Source organism: Dromiciops gliroides, chromosome 4 (genome assembly GCF_019393635.1).
Source record: "Dromiciops gliroides isolate mDroGli1 chromosome 4, mDroGli1.pri, whole genome shotgun sequence".
Classification (NCBI taxonomy): Eukaryota; Metazoa; Chordata; class Mammalia; order Microbiotheria; family Microbiotheriidae; genus Dromiciops; species Dromiciops gliroides.
In genome coordinates this window covers 443,996,893-444,024,343 of record NC_057864.1, presented here as the reverse complement: position 1 = coordinate 444,024,343, position 27,451 = coordinate 443,996,893, and the positions used below count along the sequence as shown (strand labels likewise).

At 41.0% G+C, this 27,451-nt stretch overlaps 2 protein-coding genes across 3 annotated transcripts in view; one reads left to right on the top strand and one right to left on the bottom strand.

Moving 5' to 3' along the window:
- The window catches only part of CASQ2 (calsequestrin 2), a 115,484-nt gene extending 110,497 nt beyond the window's left edge, over positions 1–4,987 (top strand). The window contains exons 10-11 of the mRNA XM_044002638.1: positions 1,326–1,400; positions 2,641–4,987. Coding sequence (XP_043858573.1) covers positions 1,326–1,400; positions 2,641–2,862 — 297 coding nt within the window. The 3' untranslated portion in view covers positions 2,863–4,987. The remainder of the gene's footprint in view (positions 1–1,325; positions 1,401–2,640) is intronic.
- Positions 4,988–11,770: 6,783 nt separating this feature from the next.
- The window catches only part of VANGL1 (VANGL planar cell polarity protein 1), a 70,199-nt gene continuing 54,518 nt past the window's right edge, over positions 11,771–27,451 (bottom strand). Inside the window, exons 6-9 of one of the 2 annotated variants that reach the window (XM_044002636.1) lie at positions 26,463–26,501; positions 25,983–26,115; positions 20,998–21,232; positions 11,771–17,706 (exon numbers count right to left, since the gene is read on the bottom strand). In XM_044002636.1, the coding sequence (XP_043858571.1) occupies positions 17,446–17,706; positions 20,998–21,232; positions 25,983–26,115; positions 26,463–26,501 (668 nt within the window). In that variant the 3' untranslated portion in view covers positions 11,771–17,445. The remainder of the gene's footprint in view (positions 17,707–20,997; positions 21,233–25,982; positions 26,116–26,462; positions 26,502–27,451) is intronic. The other variant, XM_044002637.1, reaches the window with a different exon arrangement.

The window sequence follows — 27,451 nt, the reverse complement described above, 5'->3', positions numbered from 1 at the left end:
ATAGTATACAACAGATTAATAGTTATACTATAGTATAGAACTATTATAGTATAGTATAGAATAGATTAATAAACTTATTCTATATTATAGTATAGAACAGATTAATACAGTTATACCATATTATAGTGTAGTACAGAACTATAGTATAATATAGAACAGATTAATACAGTTATAATATATTATAGTATAGCATAGAACTATAGTATAGTATAGAATAGATTAATACGGTATAAGGGCCAAATTTAGTATGGGGAGAGTTAATTGGGCAGCTTGCCATAATATTGGGGTAAGAAAGGAGATTAACAGCCTCTTTAAAAAAAAGCAGGTTTTATTAATGGGAACGAATTTAAAACACAAGTGAGGTTAATAGAGCTAGGGACAATGAGAAAGGGAATAAGGGAAGGAAAAAAGTATGACCCGCTTCACAGATGATTAGAATCTAAATCTCTGGGGCAGAAAGGCCCCAAGCACCCTGAACCTGCCTCCAGCCCAGCTAGCTCCAAAGAGCCAGCCTCACCTCAACAACACAAACTCACCACCACCCAGAATCCACAGTTACAAGGAGAACCAGCTGTGGAGTGTTCCCCAGTCCGGTCTGAAGGTCCACCACACCAGCGTCTCCCCTCTCTTGTACATTCAAGGGTGAGTTCCCTCCTCCCTGGCTTCCTCCCAAAAAACCTCTGTGAAACCAGAAAATAGGGTGGACCACACACACAGCCCCAAGCTAATTGGTTGGCAGTCCTGATTGACAGAACTAACAGGCAACTCTACAGATACAAGCCGGGATGCTGAAGACCACCTGACTTGTCTTCACTAGGCTTCTCATCATGGCGGGGCTTCCCTACAGTATCTCTCTAGCAGGGAGCGGTATTCCAATTCTCACAACAGTTATATTATACTATAATATAGAATATAATATAGTATATATAATATATACTAGATATATAGTATAATATAATATAGAACTATTATAGTATGGGAAAGACTAGATTAATAAAGTTATATTACATTATAGTTTAGAACTATATTATAGTATATAACAGATTAATACAGTTATACTATATTAATCTGTTCCTGTATTACATGTATACTTATACCTTTTTTAATGTGTTCCTCTCATTTCCTTATATATTAGAAATGCCTCAAGGGCAGGGATTGTGTCATTTATTTCCTTTGACCATTCAATTTATACCCAGAATTGGTTGGAGAGAATCTTTAAATGGATTTGATTGGCTACCGGAATAGCAGACTTGTCTAGCTACATCCAGTGGTTTTGGTAATGGAAAGTTTATTCTGCCCCTTAAGTGTATTCTTTCTTGTCACAGCTCATTGCCTACTGGGAGAAGACTTTTAAGATCAATCTGTTCAAGCCACAAATTGGAGTAGTGAATGTAACAGATGTAAGTATCATGCACTTGAGGACAATGAAAGAAGCTGCTCTATGTTGCTCTGTGTTTGCAAATTGTCTGGAGAAGTCTGATCCAGAGATCATATAACATAGAGTCAGAATTGATAAGGACCTTAGAGGGCATTAAGTATAAACCCTTCTTTTTGACTTGCCCTGGATCATACAACTAATAAGGTAGAATTCAAATTCAGGCCTTGACAGATAGGGAAGAAGAATAAGGAGTAGGGGGAGAGACAGAGAGAGAGAGAGAAGGGAGGGGGAGAGAGACAGAGAGAGATAGGGAGTGAGAGAGGGAGGAAGGGAGGGGAAGAGAGAAGGAAAGGGAAAGGGAGAGAGAGGGAGAGAGAGAGAGAGAGAGAACCTTAAGCTATGCCACTTGTACCTGGCTGAGCTTTCTTCTCTAGCACCAGCAGCAACATTGGGTGTAAATGTAGTTTTGCTTCCAAGAGAATATTGTCTCTTCTGTCTCAAGCTAAGTAGGGATAGCCGGGACAGAGAGGAAGGGGCCTTTCTCTATCCTCTGTTCCCCCTGGAGCAGGTGGAAAACATAATTATGCTCTTCTGTGCACAGAGATTGTCATATCTCAAATTCCCTTAGTTTAGATTATAACTAGAGAAAGAAAGCTGGGAGAAGATGGGTTAGGTGGGATGGGGTCTAGGGTCTTGCTAATACATGGTTAAAGGCCTGCGTTTTGGAAATCCCTGAATCTGAATATACAGAGCTCATCTTCCAAGTGTAAATTGAGGGAAATTATCTGGATAATTAGGGTTCCTTGAAAAACTCCCAAAGACTTTTAAGTGAATCATAGAAACTAAGAAAGAGAAAGTCTAGAAAGCAGAAGTGCAAAGTTACAGAAGGCCAAAAGGGTGAAAGTTGATAGTTATGGAAAGGGATACAGATGGAATGGACTTTTTGAGGTAATAGCTCTTGTGAGTTGGGGTAACTTGATTCCCCAAGAAAAGGTTGGGTGACCTTTTTTGAGGGTGTTGTAAAGTTGATTTGTGGAGAGGTATGAGTTGGATTAGAAGACTTCTGATGTCCCCACAAACTCTGAGGTTATCTAATTCTCATAGTTTCCTGCCTGAAGAGATGGTGTTGAGTTAGCCAGCAGCACCAGACATCCTCCCTGAATGTGTGTTGTATTCTCTGCCAGCCAGGACCACTTAGCTCAGTCTGTCCTCAGTAGCTTCTACTCTACTCCCCATTAACTCCCACTATTTCTCTATTGTAGGCGGACAGTATCTGGATGGACATACCAGATGATGATGACCTACCGACGGCTGAAGAACTAGAAGATTGGATAGAAGATGTGCTTTCTGGGAAAATAAATACAGAGGATGACGATGACGATGATGACGACGACGATGATGATGATGACGATGACGACGACGATGATGAAGATGATGATGACAACGATGACGAAGATAATGATAGTGATGATGAAGATGAATAGCTCTCGAGCTGAAATTCTCACAGATACCAAACCATTTTTATTCATTATCCTTTAAAATCAGAATGGGAGATATGAGCAGGCAGTCCCAAAGAGTTCCTTCCCTTATTTTTAATACCTCCTTTTCTATGCCCTTATTATCAAGAATAAGAAAACCCAGCAATTCATTCCTAATATAATGTGAGGGGTTGCTGGTGGATATAAGTTGGGAATAGGAGAGTGAAAAGGGGGAGGATAGGGAATATGTCTAGTGTTAATGTCCTTGCTCGTGTCTTAAGACCAGACATCCCACTAAGACAAGAAAAACCACCCACATCTTACTGCATTTAGCAACTTGTTTCTCTTATCCCCAAAATACAGGGATCATGACAGTACCAACGTCTGGCTGTCTTGAGCAAAAAGGTCCCCTCATATCTATTCTCAAGTGTACTTTTTATAGATGACTGGGACAATAACAGAAATCAGGTTTGGTAACAACCACCAATCCAGATACCATGGGAAATACTCCTTAATCAACTAAATTAGGTAAATACTCTCAATTCACTTAGAATCCAAACTCAAGACAAGCCCAGTATATGGTTCATGCTCCTGGGAATGATGAAACCCTGAAACTTGAAACTTGTAACTTTTGCTAAAGAGTTCATCTGATACTTTTAAAATATCAAAACATCTACTTTATTGGATGGAAGTAACAATATTGGCACTTTCCCCATCCCACCCCCTTTTCTATGTCCTTCCTCTCACCTCAAAAGCTTATAGTAAATTATGTATGCCTGTAGTTTCTTCTCCATAATTTCATTTTCCCCTTCATGGTAAAAGCTGTTGTTGTTGTTGTTGTTTTTCTGACATCCTATCAAACTGAACTTTCTGTTACTAAAACACTTCCATATATCTCTAGTGCAATCAGAATCAGTATTTTTAATCACGACTCTGAAGCACTGTGAGATCCTGAAGTGCCTTCTGAATCATCAAAGAAAGCTTAAATTTTGTTCAGTATAGTTGTGGTGCTGTGTGTTTTAAGCCTCTTCTAATTCTTTGGAAATTGGCAACTCATACATGAATTCTATTAGCCAAGATATTTTACTCATGAGAATTGCTCCTTACCCAGTCATTCTAGGAAAACAGAGTTAGCTCTATTTCCTCATATGCTTCTCTGCTGTATAAGATTCTGGTGGATTGTTCCACAATGTGATGTGGCTATCTTTCAAGGTCTGCAGCTTTGGCATCTGCTGGGAGGCTTCTAAGACTACCTGGCCTGCAGCAGAATGTCATTTGGACCTTTCATTTCCCTTTGGGAAATGAATCAGCAAAACAGTTGTTGAAGCTGTTATTCCAACTGGGCTTTGGTCCATGGGCCTATTTGGTCCCTAGGTCTGGGACGATACTGATCTGTGGGTTCTCATTCTCAGGAGGATCTGTTAAGCAATAAACACCTCCACAAACATACCACCTTTAAATTGTGTCTCTGTGTCAGAACTCTGGAATACTGTAAGATGACTGAGGAAGAACAAGTAAGAATGACGTAAAAGGTACTATCTAGCACACATATGAGTGGGAAAGGAACACTTGTGGATGTGAAAAAAATCAGAGGATGGCTTCCAGGGAATTGAGTGGATCCTTTTTGGAAGATTTAAGAAAGAGAATTCCACAGGATTTGAAAATGTGGATGTGTGTTTGATGTGTGTGACACATCAAAGGATAAACAGGGTAATGCCTCAATTCTTTTTAGTTTTGTTTTGTTCTCTGCAGGGACCTCAGACCCACAAGTAGTCTTGATCATTCTCGAGGGCTGGGTACAAAAAACTTTGCAATCAAAGCAAGGCAATGTTCTTCCTATTGTCCCTTATAGTATATCTGTGTTCAAGGATGGGGCTCCTGTAATCCCCCTCACACACACACACACACACACACACACACACACACACACACCCCTATTTCACCCAATGGAAGCTGGAGCCTGTGATTACTTTAGTCTCCTTTTGGAGACAATACCAGGATGATAAGCATGGGGAAGAGAGGGCTACCCATCGTGTTTTGGAAAATGGTTCATTGTTTTATTGTCAAGAATGGGTAAAACTCTTAAATTTGTCTGTAAGAAAAATAATCCTATTTTAAAATTTTAAAGTGGCTTTTGTCTTTTTGTCTTCTTTATACCAAAACTGTGCTTTGATCATTTTTTTTTTTCATTTCCTTTGAATCTGTGATATTTCACCTTTTAGCTGAAGTCATTAAGGGCACGTTAATCACATACTTGTTTATGGTAGAGTGGGAAAAGATTGAATTTGGAGTCAGGCAGCCTGGACTTTAGTCCCACTTCTGATATTTCCTGTGCACCTGTGGGCTGCCCTATGATTCAGTCTCCCCATCTGTGAAATCAGAACGATCATAGTTTTGCTAGCGGTTTTTTGTTTTTCAGGCAAACAAACACAAAAGGAGGAGCCCATTGAGCATAGACGTCTTTAGGTACGGGTTGCCCCTCTTGTTGCAATTTTCTTACTGGAATTTTTCACCCCACGGATCCCACTTGAGGACAATGAAGTTCAGACTGTCGGGAGGCCTCATCACGTTAGTAGTCACTGATCTGTCGCTAGCGCTGCCTCAAGCAGTAGAAATGGCACTGAGTAAGACCTTCCGTTCAAGGCTTCTGTTTCTGGCCTGAGCTCCTGGGGCATTTGATGGGAAGGCATGGCAGCCTCTTTCCTCAATGTCGACCTCAACTATACCTTCCTCTTCCTTGTTTGTTTGTTTGTTTTTCAGAGCCATGAGGGTTGAGTGACTTGCCCAAGGTCACACAGCTAGTTAAGTGTCAAGTGTCTGAGGCTGGATTTGAACTTAGGTCCTCCTGAATCCAGGGCCAGTGTTCTATCCACTGCGCCACCTAGCTGCCCTCTCCATCCTCTTCCTTGAATAATAGCCGGATAAATTCACACAAACCATTCCTGAATGCTGGCATCCCTGGTCAGAGAAGTGTCCAGCCTGGGCATAAGAAGAAAATCCACCATATTTAAAGGCTGTACAAAATATTCCCTACTACTGAGTAGGTTCTGTGGAATAAAGCTACTTCTCTGGCCTGGGTAATAGCGCCTTGTTTCCAAGAAGAACTTGTTCTGTAGAGCGATCCGAGAGGTGGCATGACACAAGGCAGGAGAGAGACGTGGATTCAAATCCCACACCAGACATAGAAGCTTAGGTCAGAGGCCATTGAGTCCAACAGCTTTGTTTTACAAATGAGGAAACTGAGGAAGGGAAAGAGAAGGGAATAAGCATTTACATAGTACCCACTATGGGTCCAGTATTGTGCTAAACTCTTTTTACAAAGACAATCTCATTTGGTCAGCACAACAACCCTGAGGGGTAGGTGCTATTATTTTTCCCATTATATAGTTGAGGAAACTGAGGTAGATGGAGGTTGTGACTTCCCCAGGGTGAAATAGCTAGTAAGTATCTCAGGTTGAATTTGATATTTCCTTTGGGGGTGGGGTGGGCAATTGGGGTTGACTTGCCCAGGGTTACACAGCTAGTGTCAAATGTCTGAGGCCAGATTTGAACTCAGGTCCTCCCAAATCCAGGTTCAGTGCTTTATCTACTGTGCCACCTAGTTGCCCCTGTCTCAGGTTGAATTTGAATTCAGGTCTTCCTAACTCTGGGTCTAATACTCTATCAAGTAAAGCCATAGAGGTTAATTGACTTGCCCAAGTTGACACATTTAATAAGTGTCTTAGGTGGGATTCACAGCACAGCGCAAACCTAGTCTAAGTTCCATCCCCTCTAAACCTCAGTTTCCTTCTCTGTACCATAAAGATAATAAGTGTTAGCATTGCCTGACTCTCAGGTTTGCCACGAAGAAGGCACTTTACAAATCTCAAGAACCATAGAAACGAGTTCTTGTCAAAGTCATTGTCAAAGTGTCTGGTCCTAACCTTTGCTAAGTAGGAATCTGCTCCTGGGTTGTCTTCATTGCTGACATAGAACGATTAGTAGATAAGAACAGCACGGGTAAAAGGGAGGCTTCCTTGATCCAGTCATTTGCCTTTAGCTTTTCCCAATGTGAACATCTCAGTCATCAAAACTAAATCCACCTACACTATTCACCACAAATGAGCCTTCCAGAAAGACCCAAGTGTGTGTGTGTGTGTGTGTGTGTGTGTGTGTGTGTGTGTGTGTGTGATACCTTTCTCCTCCTCCAGCGCATCTCAGCAATTGCACTGTCTGCCTTTCAAATCTCCCCAATTGGTGCGGGGAACCCTCTCCTTCAAGACTTACCTCACGTGCCACGGGATTCCCTGCCTCTCCCCCAGGGAGGCAGCCCCTCCCTTTCTTAATTTCTTAGGCCACATCATAGTCTACCTTGTGTTTCCATGCCCTTATATTCCACTGGAAGTTTTTTGAATGTTCAGATGATGTCATTTTCTGTTTTTTTGTTGTGGGGACATGAACCTTCCCAATCAGGGCTTGCCTCTCACCCGTAGAAGTCACACTTAGCAGCACTGGGACCTACTTCTGGCTCATTTCCCTTCCTCCAGGAGAAGCCTGGAGCCATTTCCATGACCTGGCTCATCTGTCCAAAAGTAGAAGGTAGAAAGGGGCTAGTACCAACTAGTAACTGGTATCCGTTGCCAGGAATAGAAAATAGAAGCCATTCAAGGGGTGGATACCTATCTAGAGCAGTGAGTAAAAACAAATTCTGACCTTTTCCCTAGATTTAGCTCCACTGAGGAGAGGTTCTCTTGCTAATACTACAACTTGTGGGAACTATATGGGTTTCTAAGATGGGAGTAGGGAAGAAATGGGAGGATCTCTTAAGTTGGAGTTTTCTGGGCCCTTTACTATGTAAATGAAACCTGTGTAATTATTTGTAAAGCTTGGTGCTTTTAACAGGAGCTGGCACTATCACTGGAGAACAATGCCAGAGATCCAGGCTCCATTTTTTGGGGGGTAAATAAAGCATCTCTACATTATCCTATGTGTAAGAGACCAATGTATAAGGGAGAAAACTGCCACATTTAAAAGCCCTACAAACGCTACCCACTAGATTCTCTAGGGATTTAGATGATTGTCTCCATCAGCGTGCAGAGGACTTGTATCAGAATTATAGGACACGCTACCCAGTTCTTTCATGTCAGGAGGGAGACACCGACATAAGGATTCTAACACCACTTAAATCACCGGAACCCATGTACCTTATGTATAGAAGGTGCCTGATAAAGGAAATATACAGAATTTACTACAGAGAAGTTATTTTATCTTCACATACTGGAAAGATGATTCCAGCCACATATAAATGTAAACACCATTGCTTTACAACAAAACCTAAGATTGCAAGCAAACATTGGATTTGTTTTATTTCTATTCTACATGTCTATTATGCCTAGATTTTATTATTCCAATAGTCTTGATTTTCATATATATGTGTGTGTATATATTGAAGTGAAAGCTAAGACTGCATGTTCCTTGAAAACCAACTACTTTTCAGGACAAAATTAACATAGCATCAAAAAGAATGGTGACACTAACATGTTTAGGACTTGTTTATTTTCCAAGATTTACAGTACAAAATATGCAAAATGTAAAATGCTTCAGTTTATTGGGGGAAGAGTGGAGGATGGAAGAAAAAAACACAACCACCTAGGACTCGTGGACCCAAACTGAAACCATCTGAGGATGCTAGACTTTGTATTCATCACAGACACTAACATTTTGCTACTGATTTCACAACTATAAAAGATTTCATTTAATAAAATTTATGATTGCAATTAAAGTTACATGTGCAGCTATATGCTGGTTAGCACTGATTCATTCGCATACATATTGAAAACAAAAACAGAACCCACTGAACTCCACACAGTCCGTGTAGGAAACGTGCAATCAGGCTTTGTCATACCCAACGACCCAATGGGTGGAAGGTGCAGCGGTTGTAAATTCCATTCCCAAGGAAGCGTGAATCGAAGCTGTCTTTGCACAAAGGCTTGTAAACCTTTGGTTAGTAATTGCTTTTGCTGGTGCTGGATTCTAAAGGCTTTTTAGCCCCCTGCCCTTGGAGGGTGGCTCCAGTCAGGTGTGGCCAAGCTCATTCTGGCTCTTAGGTGGAGGTGACTATGGAGACACCAAGTACAATGCAGTTGCTCTTACCTATTGACTGAGGATCATCTGGGTTTGGTTTTGTTTTTTGTTTTTTGTTTTTGCATTTTCCCTCCTCCCTAATCCAGAGTACCAAATGCAATTGTGCTTCTCTTGCCCATAAGGTGTGCATGTACAAAAAGTTGGCCAGAAATGAAATTTTACTTCAAATGCACTAGTGGACATTTTTTTTTTAGGCATACCACAGTGAATCATTTTATAAATTGAATAAACTCATCCTTGACCCCCTTCCCCGCCCTACCTCTTTCTTATACCTCCTTGGCAAAGAAGGGTTTTAGACCCTATAGGTTGACATGATGAAAGACTTCATTTTCAATGGCCAGCCTATTGGTGCCATGCTCTCTTTATATGTGCTCTCCATTGGGACCCACAGGATGCTGAGAGATCTGGAGAAAGGCCTTCAGTGCTGTTGGAAGGACCCCCAAGTCAGAATTAGAGTCCCATGGAATTGACAGTCATGAATGGATTGTGACCAGCATCAGTGGAATGGGTGACCACATCCACGAGATCAAAGATTCATGGAAGTATTGGATTAAGCATCTTCACATCTCAGGTTTTCACTTGGGCCAGCATGGATGCATGTTTAATGATCATTATTTCCTGACTAAAAACTACAAGAATTGAAAGGGGGCTACCAAGTCTTTTTCATGTGGTTTACTGGAGTGGTTACTGGCATAGCTGTGATTCTGGGCCAGTCTTCACTCAACCAAAATGAGTCACCCATGGAGGAAATGCCCTGAGCCCCCATTACTAATTCCCTGAGCCACACACAGCCCCTCCACCCCCACCTTAGGATGGAAGCTTTGATAGGCTGTGTTATTTTTAACAGAGCCTGATCAACTATAAGAATGCAGAAATAAACACATCAATACACACTCCACACACAAGACCAAAGACAATTATACATTCATTTCTTTTTCACACAGACATTTCTCCAGAAGGAGGAAAGGCCCTCTGAAGAAGGGGAAACCTTGGAGGCTGATCCCATTTCTCCTCCAGTACTCAAAGATAAAACCTTCTTGTTCTTTTTTTTTTTTTTTTTTTGCGGGGCAGTGGGGGTTAAGTGACTTGCCCAGGGTCACACAGCTAGTAAGTGTCAAGTGTCTGAGGCCGAATTTGAACTCAGGTATTCCTGAATCCAGGGCCGGTGCTTTATCCACTACGCCACCTAGCTGCCCCCCTTTCTTGTTCTTTTAAGGGTTGCTTGTGGCAAAAGAATAGACTAAGGAATGGAACATAATTAGTGAAGTTCCTTGAATTTCTTAAGAGGATAACTTTAGCCCATTCATGGATTATGAATTATTAATAATTAGTTAATTCATTTACCAAGCAATTCTGTAAGAACTGGCTAGCTTAATTTCCCCAAACTGGAAAGGGCATTTATAAATCTGGGAGAACTTAAAACTTGACCCTATTCAAAGGATCTATCTGGTAAGCAAGTGAACACAAGTCCAAAAGATTGGGATTTGGGATGGGGTGTGGTGGTAGTAAGGAAGAAAGGTTAGCAAGAGAAAAAAACCCCTGTACATTCATTCTACAAATCTCATTTTATCCAGTAGTTTTAAACTCCTCCCTCATTTAAAAAGATAAACAAACAAACAAAGAACAACAACAAACTACAGCATATCTGCCAAAGAATAGCATCTGAGTTTGGCCTTTTTTTCTGGTTTGGTCAAACCAATGATGAGGCAGTGCGAAGAAGAAGAAAGGGGACAAGATAACCCCAAAGTACTTGTTCCATTCACAAAATGGATAACAGAGAATTGATTCTACAGGTTCCTAATCTTTCAGATTTTCTCTTCTGTTCTCTAAACATGTATGAGTTAACACCTTCGAGCTACTCAGAAGAAATAAGAGGTAGCATGACTTAGTGGCTATACTATGGGACTTGAAGCCAGGACAAACTGAATTCAGATCCCACTTCAGACAACTTTTTTATGTCCCAGTTTCCTTAGCTATAAAATGAAAAGGGGTCAAACTCAGTAGCCCCAAGGTCCCTTCCAGCTCAAGATGCCTACTTACATCTATGGTGTGGTCTATAGAAGATGCATAAGGCAGAGTGATATTCCTGTGTTTTCCTGGGCATTCAGCCAGGTCAGCTCAATTCCTTGCATTTACTTCTCCACCTCCAGGACATGGGGAAGAAGAAGAACCAGTACAGCTACACCCAGAAATGGCCTGAGGCTTACAGCAAAGACCCAAGAGAGATGTTCTTCCCACCGAAGAGGGAGGGAGAGGGTGAGGCAGCATTGCTGTCAGGTATGAGAGACAGTCCCAAGTTCACTGTGGGAAAAGAGCAGTTAGAAAGTCTTTCAAGGGGGAAACTCAGATCTGTAGCTCCCACCTTCAGGTCACCATGATCAAGCCAAACCTTTGACATTGGCCTCAAGCACTGAGAAGGGACTTTGATATCAATGCTTCCTTCTTTCCGAACCCAGTAAGGTTTCAATTAGAATGAAAAGCATCTATTCTCTCCTACTGGTCAAGTAATGTAAGGGCTTTTTGGCTTTTTTGTTCTTGCACAATTATTTTCGCAAAATAATTACTGGCCATTTTTGAATGAAAATACCATCATCCACATGTATAGCCCATCCACATCCTAGGTGGTGCCTATAGTGCAGAGCCTTGGACCTGGAGTCAAGGAGACCCGAGTTCAAATCCTGTCTCAAACACTTACCAGCTGTGTGACCCTAGGCAAATCAATGAACCCATCTGAGCCTCAGTTTCTTCATCTGTAAATTGGGGATAACAAGACCTAAATCCCAGTGCTGTGAGGATCAAGTGAGATGGCATTTGTTAAGAGCTTTGCAAACCTTAAAGAGCTATGTAAACGCTAGCTAGCTATTACTATTATTGTTATCTACATCGGATTTCCCAAGTGCCTTATCAAGGCCCAGGTCAAAGCCAAGTACAATATATTTACAAACATTTCATCTGATAAATCTTCTAGCTGGAGGTTGCTCCATTATGATTATATTCACAAAACAATTTGCAAATCTTAAAGCACTAGAGTAACATCGGCTATTGTTCTACTGGGATTTTGTCATATGTGGCATGAATAAAGAGGCTAGAGGGCACCTCATGGGTCACCTAGTCCAACCCATTTAAAAATGCACAAACCAATGCTCAGAGAGAATGACCTGCCCAAAGTCACACTGGGAGTAAGTGGGAGAATCAGAATTTGAACACAAGGCCTTTTTCTATCATCATCCTGCTACACATTGACTTGTTCATTGTAATTATGGGAGGGACAATTAATAAAAATACTCAAGTACTAGAACCATGCAGACCACGGCCTCACTCTGTCATTTTCATGGTTCATAACGCAGGGTTCTGTTATAAGTTATAAAGTCTGACATTTCCCTGGTACTCCCAATACTAAAGGATTTAGGACAAATCGTCAAACTCATATTTTATGGGAGGGCAAGTAGCATTCCAAGAAGCCTCCAATGTAGTGAATGTTATACAATGATAATAACTGTTGTAATGGGATTTGGTCTCTGTTATGTTTCACAAATATTCATTTTGTTGCAGTCTCACTAATCTAGAAATGTTGTACATACTGCTAATTATTGGTTCCAAGCTTGCCCTCAGTGATTGGATACCTGTCTCACCTTGTTATTCCTGGGAAGAAACCAATGTGACTGGGCTTCAATCAAGTATTGGAAAATGGAAAAGGAGGAGTAGGAAGAAGTAAGTAGCAGGAGGGCAGGGAGGCATTATTTTGAAAACAAAATCATTGAGTGGCTTTAAGTATCTCTTGAGGAGTAGCTAGAGAACCACTGAGAGGGAACACAAAGACACAAATGGAGATACAAATAGGGATCCATGCATTCTTACCCATACACACATATTCTCACCTGTATCCCATAGGTATCCAGATTTGTGCTGTCTTTCCTATATATATTAGAATCACAGACATTCACACACAAGCATACTCATTCCATCATGGAGACCTGTCTACTATCCTCCCTGGGCTCCAACTAAGTGCTGTGTGCCCGTGGTACCCTTTTAGCCGTCCCCGAGAGGCCAAGAAATTAATTCAGTCTGTCACTGTAGGGTAGGTGTGCATGATAATCAATTTGTACACTAGGATAAAAATGATATGGACATAGACACACACACATACGCTCAGGAATCACGGGTAACTAGAAATGAGTACATTTCCCTTTTGTGAGAGAACATGTGGATGGATGGAGGTCCAATCATGTAATAATAAATACTATTACAGCCCAAATCTCTGTATAACAAAAAGGATACGCAAACACAAGCCAATAGCCAGCAATACTTGATACAACAAAATTCTAGTCACACCAAAGAATGGGAGATACCCCCTTGTCCTATATTATAAATGGATTTGGCTTATATACAGATTGGAGAAAATGAGAGAGAATAGATTATGAGGGTGTTAACAAGAGTTGGGAGGCCATGTGAGTGATCAGCAAAGCTATGACAGAATAGAATTTGGAACTCAAAACTTAAAAAACCCAAATGTTAAAAAAAAATGGTTTAACGTGATTGAGGGAAATAGCATATATTAAAAAAATAAAAGGGATTTAAAATTTTTTTTAAAGTTATGACAGAATACTAGTTTTCTATTTGAACTAACAGATACAGTGGAAAGAAGTCTTGACTTTAAGAGGAATGGGCTTCTAATCTCAGCTCTCCCACTAGCTACTAGCTGTGACCTTGGGCAAGCTCCTTCACCGCTCTGGGTCTCTTTCTTCATAGAATGAGGAGAATGGATTAGATGACCTTTACAACTCCTTCCAGATCTAAAAGTGAAAGATTCCATTTTGATTGAGCTCAGTCCTTCAACTTTCTAAATACACAAATAAGGGCTTGGGGTGCTCAGAGTAATACTAAGGAAGTAATACTAAGGAAGCTTAAAAACCCTGTAGGGCTGGGAACACTCAAAAGATGGGATGGTACTTAAGAAGTCTGCCATACTGTGACTTTGTATACCAAAGACACATATGAGTTTGAGTTATCCCCTAATAATTCACCAGGAAGGAAAAATCAGATGGGGAGTCTTTATAAAGTCTGGAGGTGGTTTGTGCATTTCTACTTTGTAAACTTGAAAGCTACAGTTTGTGGATATGGCAGAAAGAAACTTAAGACGGCATTTAAAGGTGATCTGAAGCCTCTTTCAGCTGAAGTGTAGATCTTTTAATAAATAAATGTGTATATCATACATACCTATATGCATATGCATATAGGTATTATGCATGTGTATTATATATTTACACACATGCACATACACACATGTATGTGTATATGTATATGTATGTATTACCCAGTAGCCTTTTTAAAAAAAATTGTCACAAGTCCTGACAGAAAGATAGAATGAGAAAACTTAACAGCCATAATGTTTCAGCAAGTCGGCTTTGGAGTGCCACATGCCAACTGCTTTCATTGTTTCTATTCCCTCAATCTGAAGAGATACAAATATAGTATCAAATGTAGTGCAAAAGGACTTCACTTTATCACATTCATGAGAAACTCACTCCAAGAGAGTTCTAAAAATCCAGGTTCCATCTTTCAAAAGTGATTTTATTTTTTGGTGAAGCAACTGGGGTTAAGTGACTTGCCCAGGGCCACACAGCTAGTAAGTATCAAGTGTCTGAGTTCAAATTTGAACTCAGGTCCTCCTGACTTCAGGGCCAGTGCTCTATCCACTGCGCCACCTAGCTGCCCTCAAAAGTGATTCTTTAGAAAACCAAATGACTTCCTACATCTGGTCTGGGTTCAATGGGAAAATTAGTTTCTCAGTTTCAGTCTTTCCCACTATTGCTGGGAATGCACAAATGACGGGGTTTTTGCAGAGTGAAAATGAACTCGCCTGTCACTATACTCAAGTTGGAGAAATTCAAAGGAGAAAGTGCACTAATAGGGGGCAGAAAGAAAGTCCTGTTTAACTCCTTCCATGTGAGTTACTGAAAGGGCCGATTGGTAACACAAAAGAATTCTTTTTTTTTTTTCCTGGCGGGGCAACGAGGGTTAAGTGACTTGCCTAGGGTCACACAGCTAGTAAGTGTCAAGTGTCTGAGGCTGAATTTGAACTCAGGTCCTCCTGAATCCAGGGCTGGTGCTTTATCCACTGCGCCACCTTAGCTGCAGGAATTCTTTTTAAAGACCAAAATTTTTGTCTCACCAGCATTTCCCTTCAAGAGCATGGAATTCTAGGGCCCTTTAAAAAGAAACATGTTTACTATCTGGCAGATGCCTATCTATTCTGCACTTGGTACTAGAAACACACCTTTATATACTAAAATCACATTCCCATACCACAAAATATATTTCCTGAGAAGGTGACTGAGTATTCTAAGCAACTTTCGGTTTTGAGGGGACCTTGAGGGCATAATCCCAAAGGAGAGCAGCAGCATGGTTTAGTGATGTTTATTTCTCATAAGTGGGGGTGGGGAAGGGTGTGCATGTGTGTGTGGGGGTGTGTGTGGGGGTGTCCTAGAAATTGAATGGTGGATTCTCACACCGAGCCAGGCCCCAAGGATTTCCCCTTTTCTCTTTTTTTTTTTTTTTCGGGCCAATGGTGGTTAAGTGACTTGCCCAGGGTCACTCAGCTGGTAAGTGTCAAGTGTCTGAGGCTGGATTTGAACTCAGGTACTCCTGAATCCAAGGCTGGTGCTTTATCCACTGCGCCACCTAGTCGCCCCCGATTTCCCTTTTTCTCTTACCCACCTCACTGTAGAATTAGAACAACACTGCCAACCCAAAAAGATAGTCTAATTTTCAGTAACAGGTGTCATTTACACCTCCAAAGACATTTTCTTTAAGGATATACAAGGTACTAAAACAGAAAAACACACCAAAATCAATGAACAAAATCAATGAATGCTGGACACTGAAACCATCTAACACAACGTAATAATGGAACAGAAGACCTGAAAGCCCAGGCTGTAAAGCAATACTGAATGCTTTAAAATAAAACTGTAAAAGTTTGTGGTGGAGACATAGGAGCCAGAGGCAAAAGATGCTCCTGCTCCATGATGGATTTGCCTGAGAGACAGTATCGAACCACTCTGCGCCCCCAACAATGCAGGGGCAGGGTTCGGCTTCTCTCAGCACCATGGCTGGTGACCAGCTAGAAACAGCTCCTCAAGCCACATAGATGGGAAAGAAGCCCGTTGAAAGTGACATGTGAGCAACTAGTTCTGATTCACCTGACCCCTGTCTGATAGCTCACTCCCACTCAGGGATTGGATGTGGTTAGGTTCCATTACAGCGGACATGGTTTGATTTTTCTTAGCAAGACAACCTTGGGGGAAGGCACATGCTCATGCGTGTGCGCGCACGCTCGCTCTCTCTCTCTCTCTCTCCCACCTTGCCCCAAAGCTGTATGATACTCAGCCATACCTGTTCATCTCAAAACCACAGCTTTACAGTCTACATTCCCTGGCACATAGTAGGTGCTTTATAATCACTTGTTGAATTTGACTAGAATTCTCCCCTGTTAGTGGCCTATCTTGGAAGTAGTAGAGATACAAGTCTCCAATGGCAGGGAGATTTCTGTGAGCATCTTCCAAGTAGCTATTTATGTGTGTGTGCAAATCTACAGTAGATAAAGAGGAGTCATGGAGGCCCTTATTCAAAGGCTGGGGTTTCACCCTGCGTACTCCTCCAAGCTCTAAGGAGAAGAGCCAGCAGCAACAGCCAAGGGGCACTTCCAGGCAGAATGGAAACAGGGCTAAGTAAGACAAACAGCAAAGTAGTTATCTTTGGGAAGTGAGGAGTGGGGTTGAGGGAAGGAGTGGGGTGTTCAAATAATACAAGAACCACAATCTGATAGTGCACTTATTCACTGTGATTTCTCTGAAGGATTTGAAGGCAGCAAAGATGAAAAAAAGGCATTTTCTGTAATGGCCCATGGCCCACGATGACAAAGCAGTGCTAGACCTTTACACACAATACAGGCTGGGCAGACCAACTTCCCGTCTTTCCTGGGCCAGTGAGGGTCACCTTGTTCCAAATGTGAACGGCTGGCCCTGCACCGCTGGGCAAACACCAGGAGCATTACTGTGAAGAGAGGCGTTTCTCTAGGAACCTGTGGGTACATGAAGCGGACCCAGTGGAGAGTGGAGAGTGGAGAGGATGGGGGGAGGGGATTGAATGATGCTGAGGACTAGCTGCTATAAGGCAAGGTTCCCATGAACACGCCAACTCCAATTTGGTTTACAGCTATCTATAAGACTCTGGCAAAAAGTGAGAAGGCTTCTGTGGGAGGGTCAACTACTGAGGCCAGGCATCTTGTTGTCTCTCTTCAGGACAAGAGTCCCCTACCTTTTTCCAAATAAAGTGCAGATGGTCAAAGAATACCAGTCTGTTGTCTGCCAGTTTCAGTCAGCATTGGAGAAACCAAAACCAGAGAAAAATCCCACAATATAATATATATATATATATATATATTTAAAAGCAACAAATATAAAACCTTTAAACTGATGTCTCAGATTGTAAGCGAAGGACAAATTTATGAGATTTGGGGTCTATGAACTCTTCAGAAAGCACGATGAATGGGATTTTCTTCACATTAATGACAAGGCTGAAGTCCAAGCACTTAAGTACAAAAACAACTCCATCCCTTAGTCCATTCGTGACAGCTTCCTCACTAACGAGTGTCCACTGCTTCGAGAACCATCGGTCCTTGTCATACTGCAGGGTTGGGCCGGCATTGAGGTAACGTTCTAGGAATGCCTGAAAACAGAGGAAGGGCTCATCAAAAGAGGAAATCTCATCTCCAGACTGTTGTCTGGTTTGGTTTGGTTTTTAGCTGGGCTTCAGTTTTGATCCCCAGGGACACCTTTATTTCCTCCAAAGAAATAAAACATTTCAACTAGAACATACCCACATCTCATTGTTTCTCTGGGGTTCATTGGAACGTAATGGGGAGGGAGGGCAGCACAGATACATCAAGTGCAGTTTTCTTCACTCCCCTTTAAAAAGAAATATATGTATATATATGTGTATATATATATATATATGTATGTGTATATATTATATACATACACACACACATATATACATACATATCTATTTTAAAGAAATACTTAAGTGATGAAATACCATGGTGGGAAGAAGATGACAGCTGGTATGTGAGTACGTGTTTACACATTTGGGTTGATGTATATTTAGGTTTACGTGATGGAAGATGGTAGTGTAGATGGCTGTGGTTTGATGGATAGAAAGATGGCGGGACCAAGAGAGAACCATTAATAGCAAAGGAGTGGTCATACAAGATGAGACATCACAGAGGGTTTAAAATTTAAACCAACGGAAGGAGTGCCCATACTAAGGAAATCATGACTCTGTATAAATATTTATCCTGTATATAGGTTCTTTCTTGTTTGCATGTTGTTTCCTTCGTTAGCTTGTAAGCTTCTTGAGAACAGGAACAATCTTTTGCTTCTTTTTGTATCCCTAGAGCTTAACAAAGTGCCTGGCACATAGTAGTTGCTTAATAAAGGTTTACTGAGTGACTGATTGACTGACTCAATGAGTTCACAGAAGAAATACATACAAAGATAGCGGCAAAGTGGCAAAGTGGATAGAGCACAGGACCTGGAGTCAGGAAGACCTGTGTTTGAATCCTGTTTCACATACTTCCTGGATATATGACCCTGGGTAAGTCACTTAACCTCTCTCTACCTCAGTTTCCTCATCTATAAAATGGGGACAATAATACTACATGCTGCACAGTGTTGTGAAGATTAAATGAGTTAACATACGTAAAATACTTTTCAAGCCTTAAAGTGCTATGTAAATGACAGGATTATTATAAATGCTAGCTAAGAGAGGTTGGAAAGCACTGCCCTATCCCACGGATATGTGGATCCCTCTTTGGCATAAGAAGAGACAATCTTTACAAAAAAAGGCTCTAGTCTAGCACATTTTATTAATGCCACAACACAAGTGACTTTAGGATTAGTTGGAGATGAAGGAATTCCACGTTCCTTGATCTGTCTCTGGTTAAGGATGCTCTAAAATGACATCATTAGCCTCTCCTCCTGCCCTATTGTCATCTCACTTTATTTTTGACTGACAAGGATCTCTTTGGGGTAGAAAGTAGAATTGGATCACATCAGGACCATATTTTGTTGTTTTATTTGGGCTTATTTTTGTTTGTTTTGTCCCTAAACCTCTTGGTAGGCTGCTCAGACTATTGACTAGTCATCTAGCCTGTGAATGCTGAGGGTATTCCATCTTTGTATTCTCGTCACATTGCAGTGTAGTGAATAGAAGAGCCATCTTCAAAGTCAGGAAGACCTGGGTTCAAGTCCCAGTTATCTCATATAACAGATGAATGACCCTGGGCAAGTGAATTCACTCCTCAGTGCCTTAGGGTTAAACTGTAAGTTATAGAAGAGTTTCAGATCTGTCCTAGAAGAAGGAGTTTCTTCACTAGCTCTTTTTCCCAATGAAATGAAGCTAAAAGATACCCTAGGACAGTTCAGAGTCAAGGAGAAGAGGCTCTGAGAGATGATGTATTTACATAATTACTGGGACCACTGCGGGGTAGAGGGTGAGAAGGAGTTATGGGGGCTGGGTGCAATCATTTTAAACCACCTTTTTAGAGAAGTGAATGACCACTCCCTAGGACCAAGAACTCCAGCTCCTTTGCTATAAACATCCCAACAATCATTCTGTGGCAGCAAGCTGCGGTCTCCCCTGTGGCCCTTGAGTTGGATTCTCCAGCTATTGCCATTTGTGTTCAAATCACTATTCCTACAGCTTGTGATGGATGGCGAAGTTTGTTTTGGTTTGGTTTTTCTGTTTGTTTTTAAATGGCAACTCTATTGTCTTGAGTTTTTATTCCATGAGAGCCAGCCAGTAGCCCATATTAGGGCAAGGGGAGTATACCTCCTTAAGAACTGAGGAAAGAATGTGTCCTATTGTCCACTAAAGTCTAAAAGACCATGATAACAGATGGTGGACACAAGCCAGAAAGCTTCTGGATGTCAAGGACAGGAAAATAGCCAGTTTAGGGCCTGGTCATGAGGCTCAGATTTTCAATAACCAAAACAAAGAACAATTTCAACAATGAAAACTAGCAAAGATGTACTAACGGTAGTGATGGGAAACTTCCAAAGATGAAGTGGAAAGAAAGTAGAAATAGAAGAGGAAATAAACAAGGAAGAACTTGATTTCTTTCCACCTGAAGGGGTCAAAGAAGAAAAGTACATCAGTGTTCTTCACAAGGGATGAATGCTGAGAGTAATAAGAGAAAATGGAGAGCTCTCAGGCTTAAGTGTGTAGCCGTCAACCACGCCAGTTGTGGCTGACTCTTTGTGACCCTATCTGGGGTTTTCTTGGCAGAGAATACTGGAATGGTTTGCCATTTCCTTCACCAATTCATTTGATAGATGAGGAAACTGAGGTAAACAAGGTTAAGTGACTTGCCTAGGGTCACATAGCTAGCTAGACTTGAACTTAGAAAGATGAGTCTTCTTGACTCTAGGCCCAGTACTCTACCCACTGTGCCAGCTGGCTGGACCACTCATCGTATCAGTGCCAGATTTATTTTGGACACTCATTAAGTTTTAGCTTTATTACCTCTCAGAAGTCCCAAGTTCAAGTGATCTGCCAGCCTCAGCATTCCACAGTAGCAGAGTCTACAGGTATGTGTTATTACACCCAACAACAACTTTCATTTTTTACTTACTTGTTATTTTAGAGCTTTACTTGATAGCCTAACCATCCCTATCATTTTAGAAAGGGGACAGGAAAGTTCATTATCATTAGTATCTACATTCCATTCTTTGAGTAGAACGTAAGCTCTCTGAGGACAAAGACTGACTCTTCCTTTTTGGTCTTTGCACCAAACATCGCACCTGACATCAAAGCAGACGCTTAATAACTACTGGTTCAACTGAACCCAATTTTACTGATGAAAAAAAACTAAAGGTTAGAAAGAAAAAAATAAGCCACTCCCTCTGTTTAAGTAGCCAGTGGGTGTAGGAGCAAGAGAAGAACTAAACTGCTCAGTACCTTGGGGGTCATGTTGTGGGTGATGCAGAAGGCCAGGTGCTGCAGGATGCTCTCCATGGTATGATAGTGCTGCTGCCGGCTGGTACGCAGGTACTTCTGCAGGGCCCTGGCCATGGAAGGGAAGATGGCTTGGGCTGCCTCTCTGGGGTCCATCACTTCTCCGGGGACCTTCTGCTGCTCTTCTGCCTGCAGGCGGCGGATATGAACGAAAGCTTCCTCCACCGCCACCACCAGCCTGCAGGAGCACAGGAATCGATGTGTAACTTAAAAAAGAACATCTCTGATCCTGCAGAAGAACTGAGGTTATTTCTGACCCCTTGCTCCTTCGTTCTTCTCTCCTTATCCCTACCTCTCCCAACAGATACAAGTGCTAGCTCCTGTAATCTGTCATCTTGCATCCTGCAGTCTCTTCAGCAAATAGCAAGATGGCATAGTGAATAAGTCACCAGACCTGGAGTCAGGAAGACCTGAGTTCAAATCTGACCTCAGACACTTATTATCTGTGTGACCCCGGGAAAGTCACTTAACATCTTCCTGCCTCAGTTTCCTCATCTGTAAAATGTGGACATCTGTGACTCCTACCTCACAGGGTTGTCATGAGAATCATATGAGATAATATTTATAAAGCACTTTACAAATCTTAAAGCACTATATAAATGCCAGCCATTTATTATTATTATTATTATTATTATTATTATTATTATTATTATTATTAAGCATCATTATTATTTACTTACAGAAGAGAGCCTGAGAAATCTTCAACAAGACTGCTGAGAAGGTTCTTACAATAGGGGCATGGCTTATGATTTAGAGTGGCAAGGGACCTTAAGGGTCAATTGATAGAGGTCAATTATCAGATAACAAAACAGAGGTCCAAAGACATTTAATGATTGGCTACCCGCCTGCATGACTGACAAGAGAATGAGCCATTATCTAATTGGCCTCAGATAAATATTCCGGAGAAGTGACCATGGAGCCAATTCCAATTAATTATTTGCAATTAGGTAATTGCAATTAATTAATCAACCTAAGATTGGCGGTTATCCGCAAGCAGGCACAAGTCTCCCTTTTTTAGCTTCATTTACTATGATTGACTACCCTATGCCTTCTGCTCCAGCCAGAATCTACTGCTCGTTATCTCCCAGGACACGCCTAATGCTCTCCTAACTCGGGGTGTCTTTGTATATGATGCTTTTTATGCCTTGACTGCCCTCCACCTGCCTCTCCCAGGATGCCCTCTGATCTTCTCAGTCAGGAATGAGGTTTCCCCCCTCACACTTTGCTGACATACTCTTCCTTTGATATTTCCACACGTCTGTGACTTCATTAGTTCATTCAATCAGCACATACTAAGCAGCTAGTTTGTGCCAAGGACTGTGCCAACCACTAAGAATACAAAAGATGACCTCAAGATGTCCGCATTCTACTGGGGGAAAACAGGAAGGCAGATAATGATACAAAACATAAATACAATTTGATTTCAATACAAAATATACAGATGGGGGAGGGATGCTAACAGTGTCAGGGGTCAGGAAAAACCTCTGGAAGGAGGCAACACTTTTGTGAGGAAAAAGGAGGCAGAGGTGAGGAGGGAGAACATTCCAAGTGCAAGATGGAAAGGCGGGTGCCTCAGAAGGAAGGGCTGGGAAACATTAAACAGACACAGACACACAGACATAGACACAGATACACAGACACACTGACACACACAGAGACACAGACACTGACAGACACACACAGAGACACAGACACACAGAGACACACGGTCCTTAAACCATGTATTTAAGGCTGTGCTGGCCAGTTTCCCAGGGTCTAGGGAACAGACAATAACAATGATCTGTCAGAAATAAATGTGGGTCATAAGGTCATAGATAGCTGTGCTTACAGCATCTTCTAAATGAGAGATAACAGAGCCCCCCAACAATATTAAAAGGTAATTGGGAAATATTTAGCAAAATAAATATACAGTAAAACATAGATAATGTTAAAAAACACACACAAGAGGGGGAAAAAGTTCTAAGTTCCTACAGGGAAGGGACCTCAAAGGTTATCCAGTACAACCCCTTCATTTTACAGATGAGGAAATGGATGCCCAAGGAGTGAAGTGACTTAAGCAAGGACACACAGGTAGTAAAAGTCAAGGGTTTGACTTGAACCCCGGTCCTTTGCTTGCAAAGCCTGTGCTTTTCAGGCTGAACAATGGAGTTCAGGAAAGAAACAAAGCCAAAGAGAGAAAATCTCCTTCTCTTCTTACTTTCACCTCCCCCCCCCCCAACCTCCTCAGGGAAAAGCTGTCACATCAAATAAGAGGAATCGGTAGAAGTAATGAGCCACTTCAGAAATGCAATCAAATGGGGCTAGAGGAAGTGGAGACCCCGTCCAGTCCCAGAGATGAGGTGACCGCGAGATTGGAGGTTCCCCCTCCCTTGGGGTATCACCACCAGTCAAGGGCTTGTGTATCATGCCGGCTGTGAATGCTGTGACTGGCCTGAGAGTGAAGGTCGGGCCCTTCAGACAGGAGGTGCAGGCTGAAATAGAACTGGGGTCCTAAAGTGAAGCTATGAAAGCTGGAGGGAAAACAGGGTTTGGGATCTTCTGTCTCTTTTCCCCCCTTTTCTGTCTTTTAGTCTTCCTTCCTCTTTCTCTTCTCTCTGGTGTCTGAGTACTCTCCCTGACATCCCACCCTGCAGGGCACTATCTGCTCCCTTTTCCCTTGGTTTTCCAGAAGTGCCAAAAATAGCAACATTGTTCTCTAAGAACAGCCCCTTAAAAACCTGGGAAGATATTTTTACTCCTCTACCCTATCTTCTCCAAGGTACTTTCCCTAAAAGCTACAGCCTCCATTAGCTACACTCCAAAATACTTTATAAGTGTGTGTATGTATGTGTATGTATGCATGTATGTTTGTATATGCAGACACACAGGCATGTGTGTCACTTCTAACATGGTTTCATTGTGTGAGTAAAATTCACTAGTTAATTCTGCCCTCACTCCCCACTTATAATAGTTATCAGTTTTTTATACACACACACACACACACACACACATATACATATGTAATATATAGATATATGTCCATGGGCTAAAATTTTCCCAAAGTCATCAGCATATATTTTGTATAATTGATAAATAAATTTACTATAAATTTTATTTACATTTATTTTTATTACAAATGTATTGTATATTTGCCCACAAGCTATAATTTTCCTAGTCATCAGTGTGTATTTTATTGATAAACAAATTACTGTATATTGTTTTAAATTGATTTTGATTAAAATCCACTGTATATTTGTCCATGCATTAAAAATTTCCCAAAGCCTTCAGAGTATAGTTTATTTATCTGATAAACAAATTTACTATAAATTTTGTTTTAAATTTATTTTTATTTTTACTACAAATTTACTGTACAATTGGTCCATGGGCTCAAAATTCCCAAAGTTATCAGTGTATAGTTTATTTACTTGATAAACGAAATTTACTGTAAATTCTATGTACTTGATAAACATATGGCCTTTTTCAAGGAAGAGTCCTCTGTGTGCGAATTACAGGATACAGTATTCTAAGTTGCATTACTGCCAACATCAAAAGCCCATGAATTCATAAGACTCTTGAAATGTGATGTGTCCTAGAAAAGAGGCCACATAACACCACTTGGAAATGGTAGAACAATGGAAGGAAAAGGCTTCAAAAGAAGAGATTCAGAGCTGTGTCCTCCCTTGTTCTAATCCACCTAAAGAATGGGAGAGGTCACAGAAACAAAGGACATAGAATCTGAGAGAAGGAAGGGACCTTAAAAAAGCCATCTAGTTCAATCCCTACCTGGACGAGAATTCCTTCTACCAACACATCCCATGAATGATCATCCAACCGTTTTTTGTTTGGTTTTTTTTTTTTTTGGTAGGGCAATGAGGGTTAAGTGACTTGCCCAGGGTCACACAGCTAGTAAGTGTCAAGTGTCTGAGGCTGGATTTGAACCCAGGTCCTCCTGAATGCAAGGCCAGTGCTTTATCCACTGCGCCACCTAGCTACCCCCCCGCTCCCAACCATTTCTTAAAGGTTTCTAATGAAGTCAAACCTATTACTTTCCAAGGAGCCCATTCCAATTCTGTATAGCTAATTGTTAGAAAGCATTTCCTTTGTAATACCTATAACAAATGCCAATCTCCTACTTTGGAACTTCCACTAATTTTAATTCTTTCTAATAGGGCCAAGTAGAACAAATCTAATTCTTTTTTTTTTCCCACATAACAACCCTTCAAAAGCTTGAAAAAAGCTATTGTTCTATACCCTCTTGCCCAAGTCTTCCCTTTTCCAAGGTAAATATCCCCTGTTCTCTTCAACCAATTGACATCTGGCATGACTTGGAGGTGCTTCACTGTGCTAATAACCCTTCTTTGAATTCTCTGCAATTTATCAATGTCTTTCCTAAAACATGGTACCTGGCATGTGAGGTATAAGCCACTATGATAAAGAGAGAAGCCATATTGTCCTTGAATTCACCATGAAGGACTCCAGTGAGGTCCCCAGTAGGGGAAAGACTGCCAAGTCTAGAATAAGAGAGAGAACCTGCATTCAAATCCAGGCTATGATGCTTACTACTTGTATGACCTCAGGGAAGCCGTATCATTTCACTGAGCCTCAGTTACGTATCTATAAAATTGGGAGATAGAATGAGACAATTTCTTCCATCTCTTCCAGCTACAAATATATGATTTTATGAAGAGACTTTTCAAAACCCAGAAGATGCTGCATTCACAAAATACTAATTCATTCAGCCTTCAGAACCAGTTTATGTCAGTAGACAAAGGGTTAGTGTAAGTAGGAGTAAGGATTAATAATAATAATAATAATAAAAACAACAGTAACTAAGAAGTACCATTTATACAGGTGTCTTAAGGTTTTCAAAGCACTTGACATATATTATTGCTTAATAAATGTTTATTAAATTGAACTGAATTATCTCAAGGTAGGGGAGAGTTGTGTACCTGGCTCTTCGTTTCTTTACTCGACGCTCATGTTCTGCCTCTTCATAATACAATTCATTGTGGCTGGAGTCTCTGCGTCGAGCAGCAGCTGCTATCATAGCCCGAGACTGGCCTGCAGCATTGTTCCCTGGGCCTTCAAGGAAAAAGTGGTAGAAAAACAACAGCTTTAACATCGTAGATGTCCAAAACATGGGGCAAAAGAGAAGCATCAAATCCTGTCAATACCCTCCACCCTTATCAGTACAGTTCTACATAAATCCCAAAGGAACAATCCCAATTTAATACCCCACTGAGTGGAGCATCCCCTAAATTCTTATCTCATATGCCCAGTTTAGGACAGGAAAGAAATTCTTAATAAAACCCCAGTTGTATCAGTGAAAAGCGAAAAAGAATGGGATGAAGAATCCTAGACAATTAAAATGTTTGCAAAAAAAAAAAATAAATAAAAAATAAAAAGAGTGTGCTAAGGATGTTACTTACCATCTGTTATATAAAGTTTCAGTTTGGCCATAAGGGCAGCTGGAACATCACATTTCAGCAACAAAACAATGAGAGAGCATGAGAGGGAGGGGGAGAACAAGGACAGACAGAGAAAAAAGAATGTCAAGAGACATGGAGACACCAACCACACGCAGGAAAATAAAAGTTATGCTGGAATGTGTCATGGTGGCCACAACTTTTAGGAAATATACCAACACCTCAAAGACATGCAAAAATGGCACATAGTAAGTCAAAAGATATGTAAGCCCATGTAAGAGTTGAACATTTGACACCCTTCCTTGTCTCTGTACCAAGATAGATGCAATGCTTCTTATGTATCCCCTAATCACAGATTAGTCCATTTTTATTATATAAGTTTTACTTCATCTTTGGGCTCCAAAAGGAAATAGTGATGGCTTCAAAATTCATCCTCTAGATTAACTTGTCTCTGGACTAAGAAATCAAATGAACATTTAAAAAAAACCAAAGAATGTACTTGAATTGAATGCTGTGCATATATTCTTTATCTTGTTGAGAACATTAGCCTCTTCTGGTATATGCAGAGAAGGGAAGCTATCTGAAGTCCTTCTAGATTTCTACCAACTCCTCCAACCTTATTTCCAAGAAAGAATTGACAAAGGCTTGGACGGCCCCAACTATGATGAGAAAGAAGCATGAACTAGTGAGATCTTTTGTATGCACTGATTTGGGATAGCTATTTGAATCTAAGTATTTCTCCAGCCTTTCCAAAGTGTGCTCTTCTTAAGGATGACTTAAATGATAAGATATTCCCAGAAGAAGGTGGGAAACATAAACCAGTCTCATTCTCTTTTTAATATTTAAAATGTGTTAAATTTTAATTTCTAAAATGTGTAACTCTTGTTTCTAATTCTTTGTGTTTAGATTCTTTGTGCAACCCGTGTAAAATGTTAACCAACACTTCTTTCAAAATAAATGTTTGCCTACACCTTAACTCATCTGAAATAAGA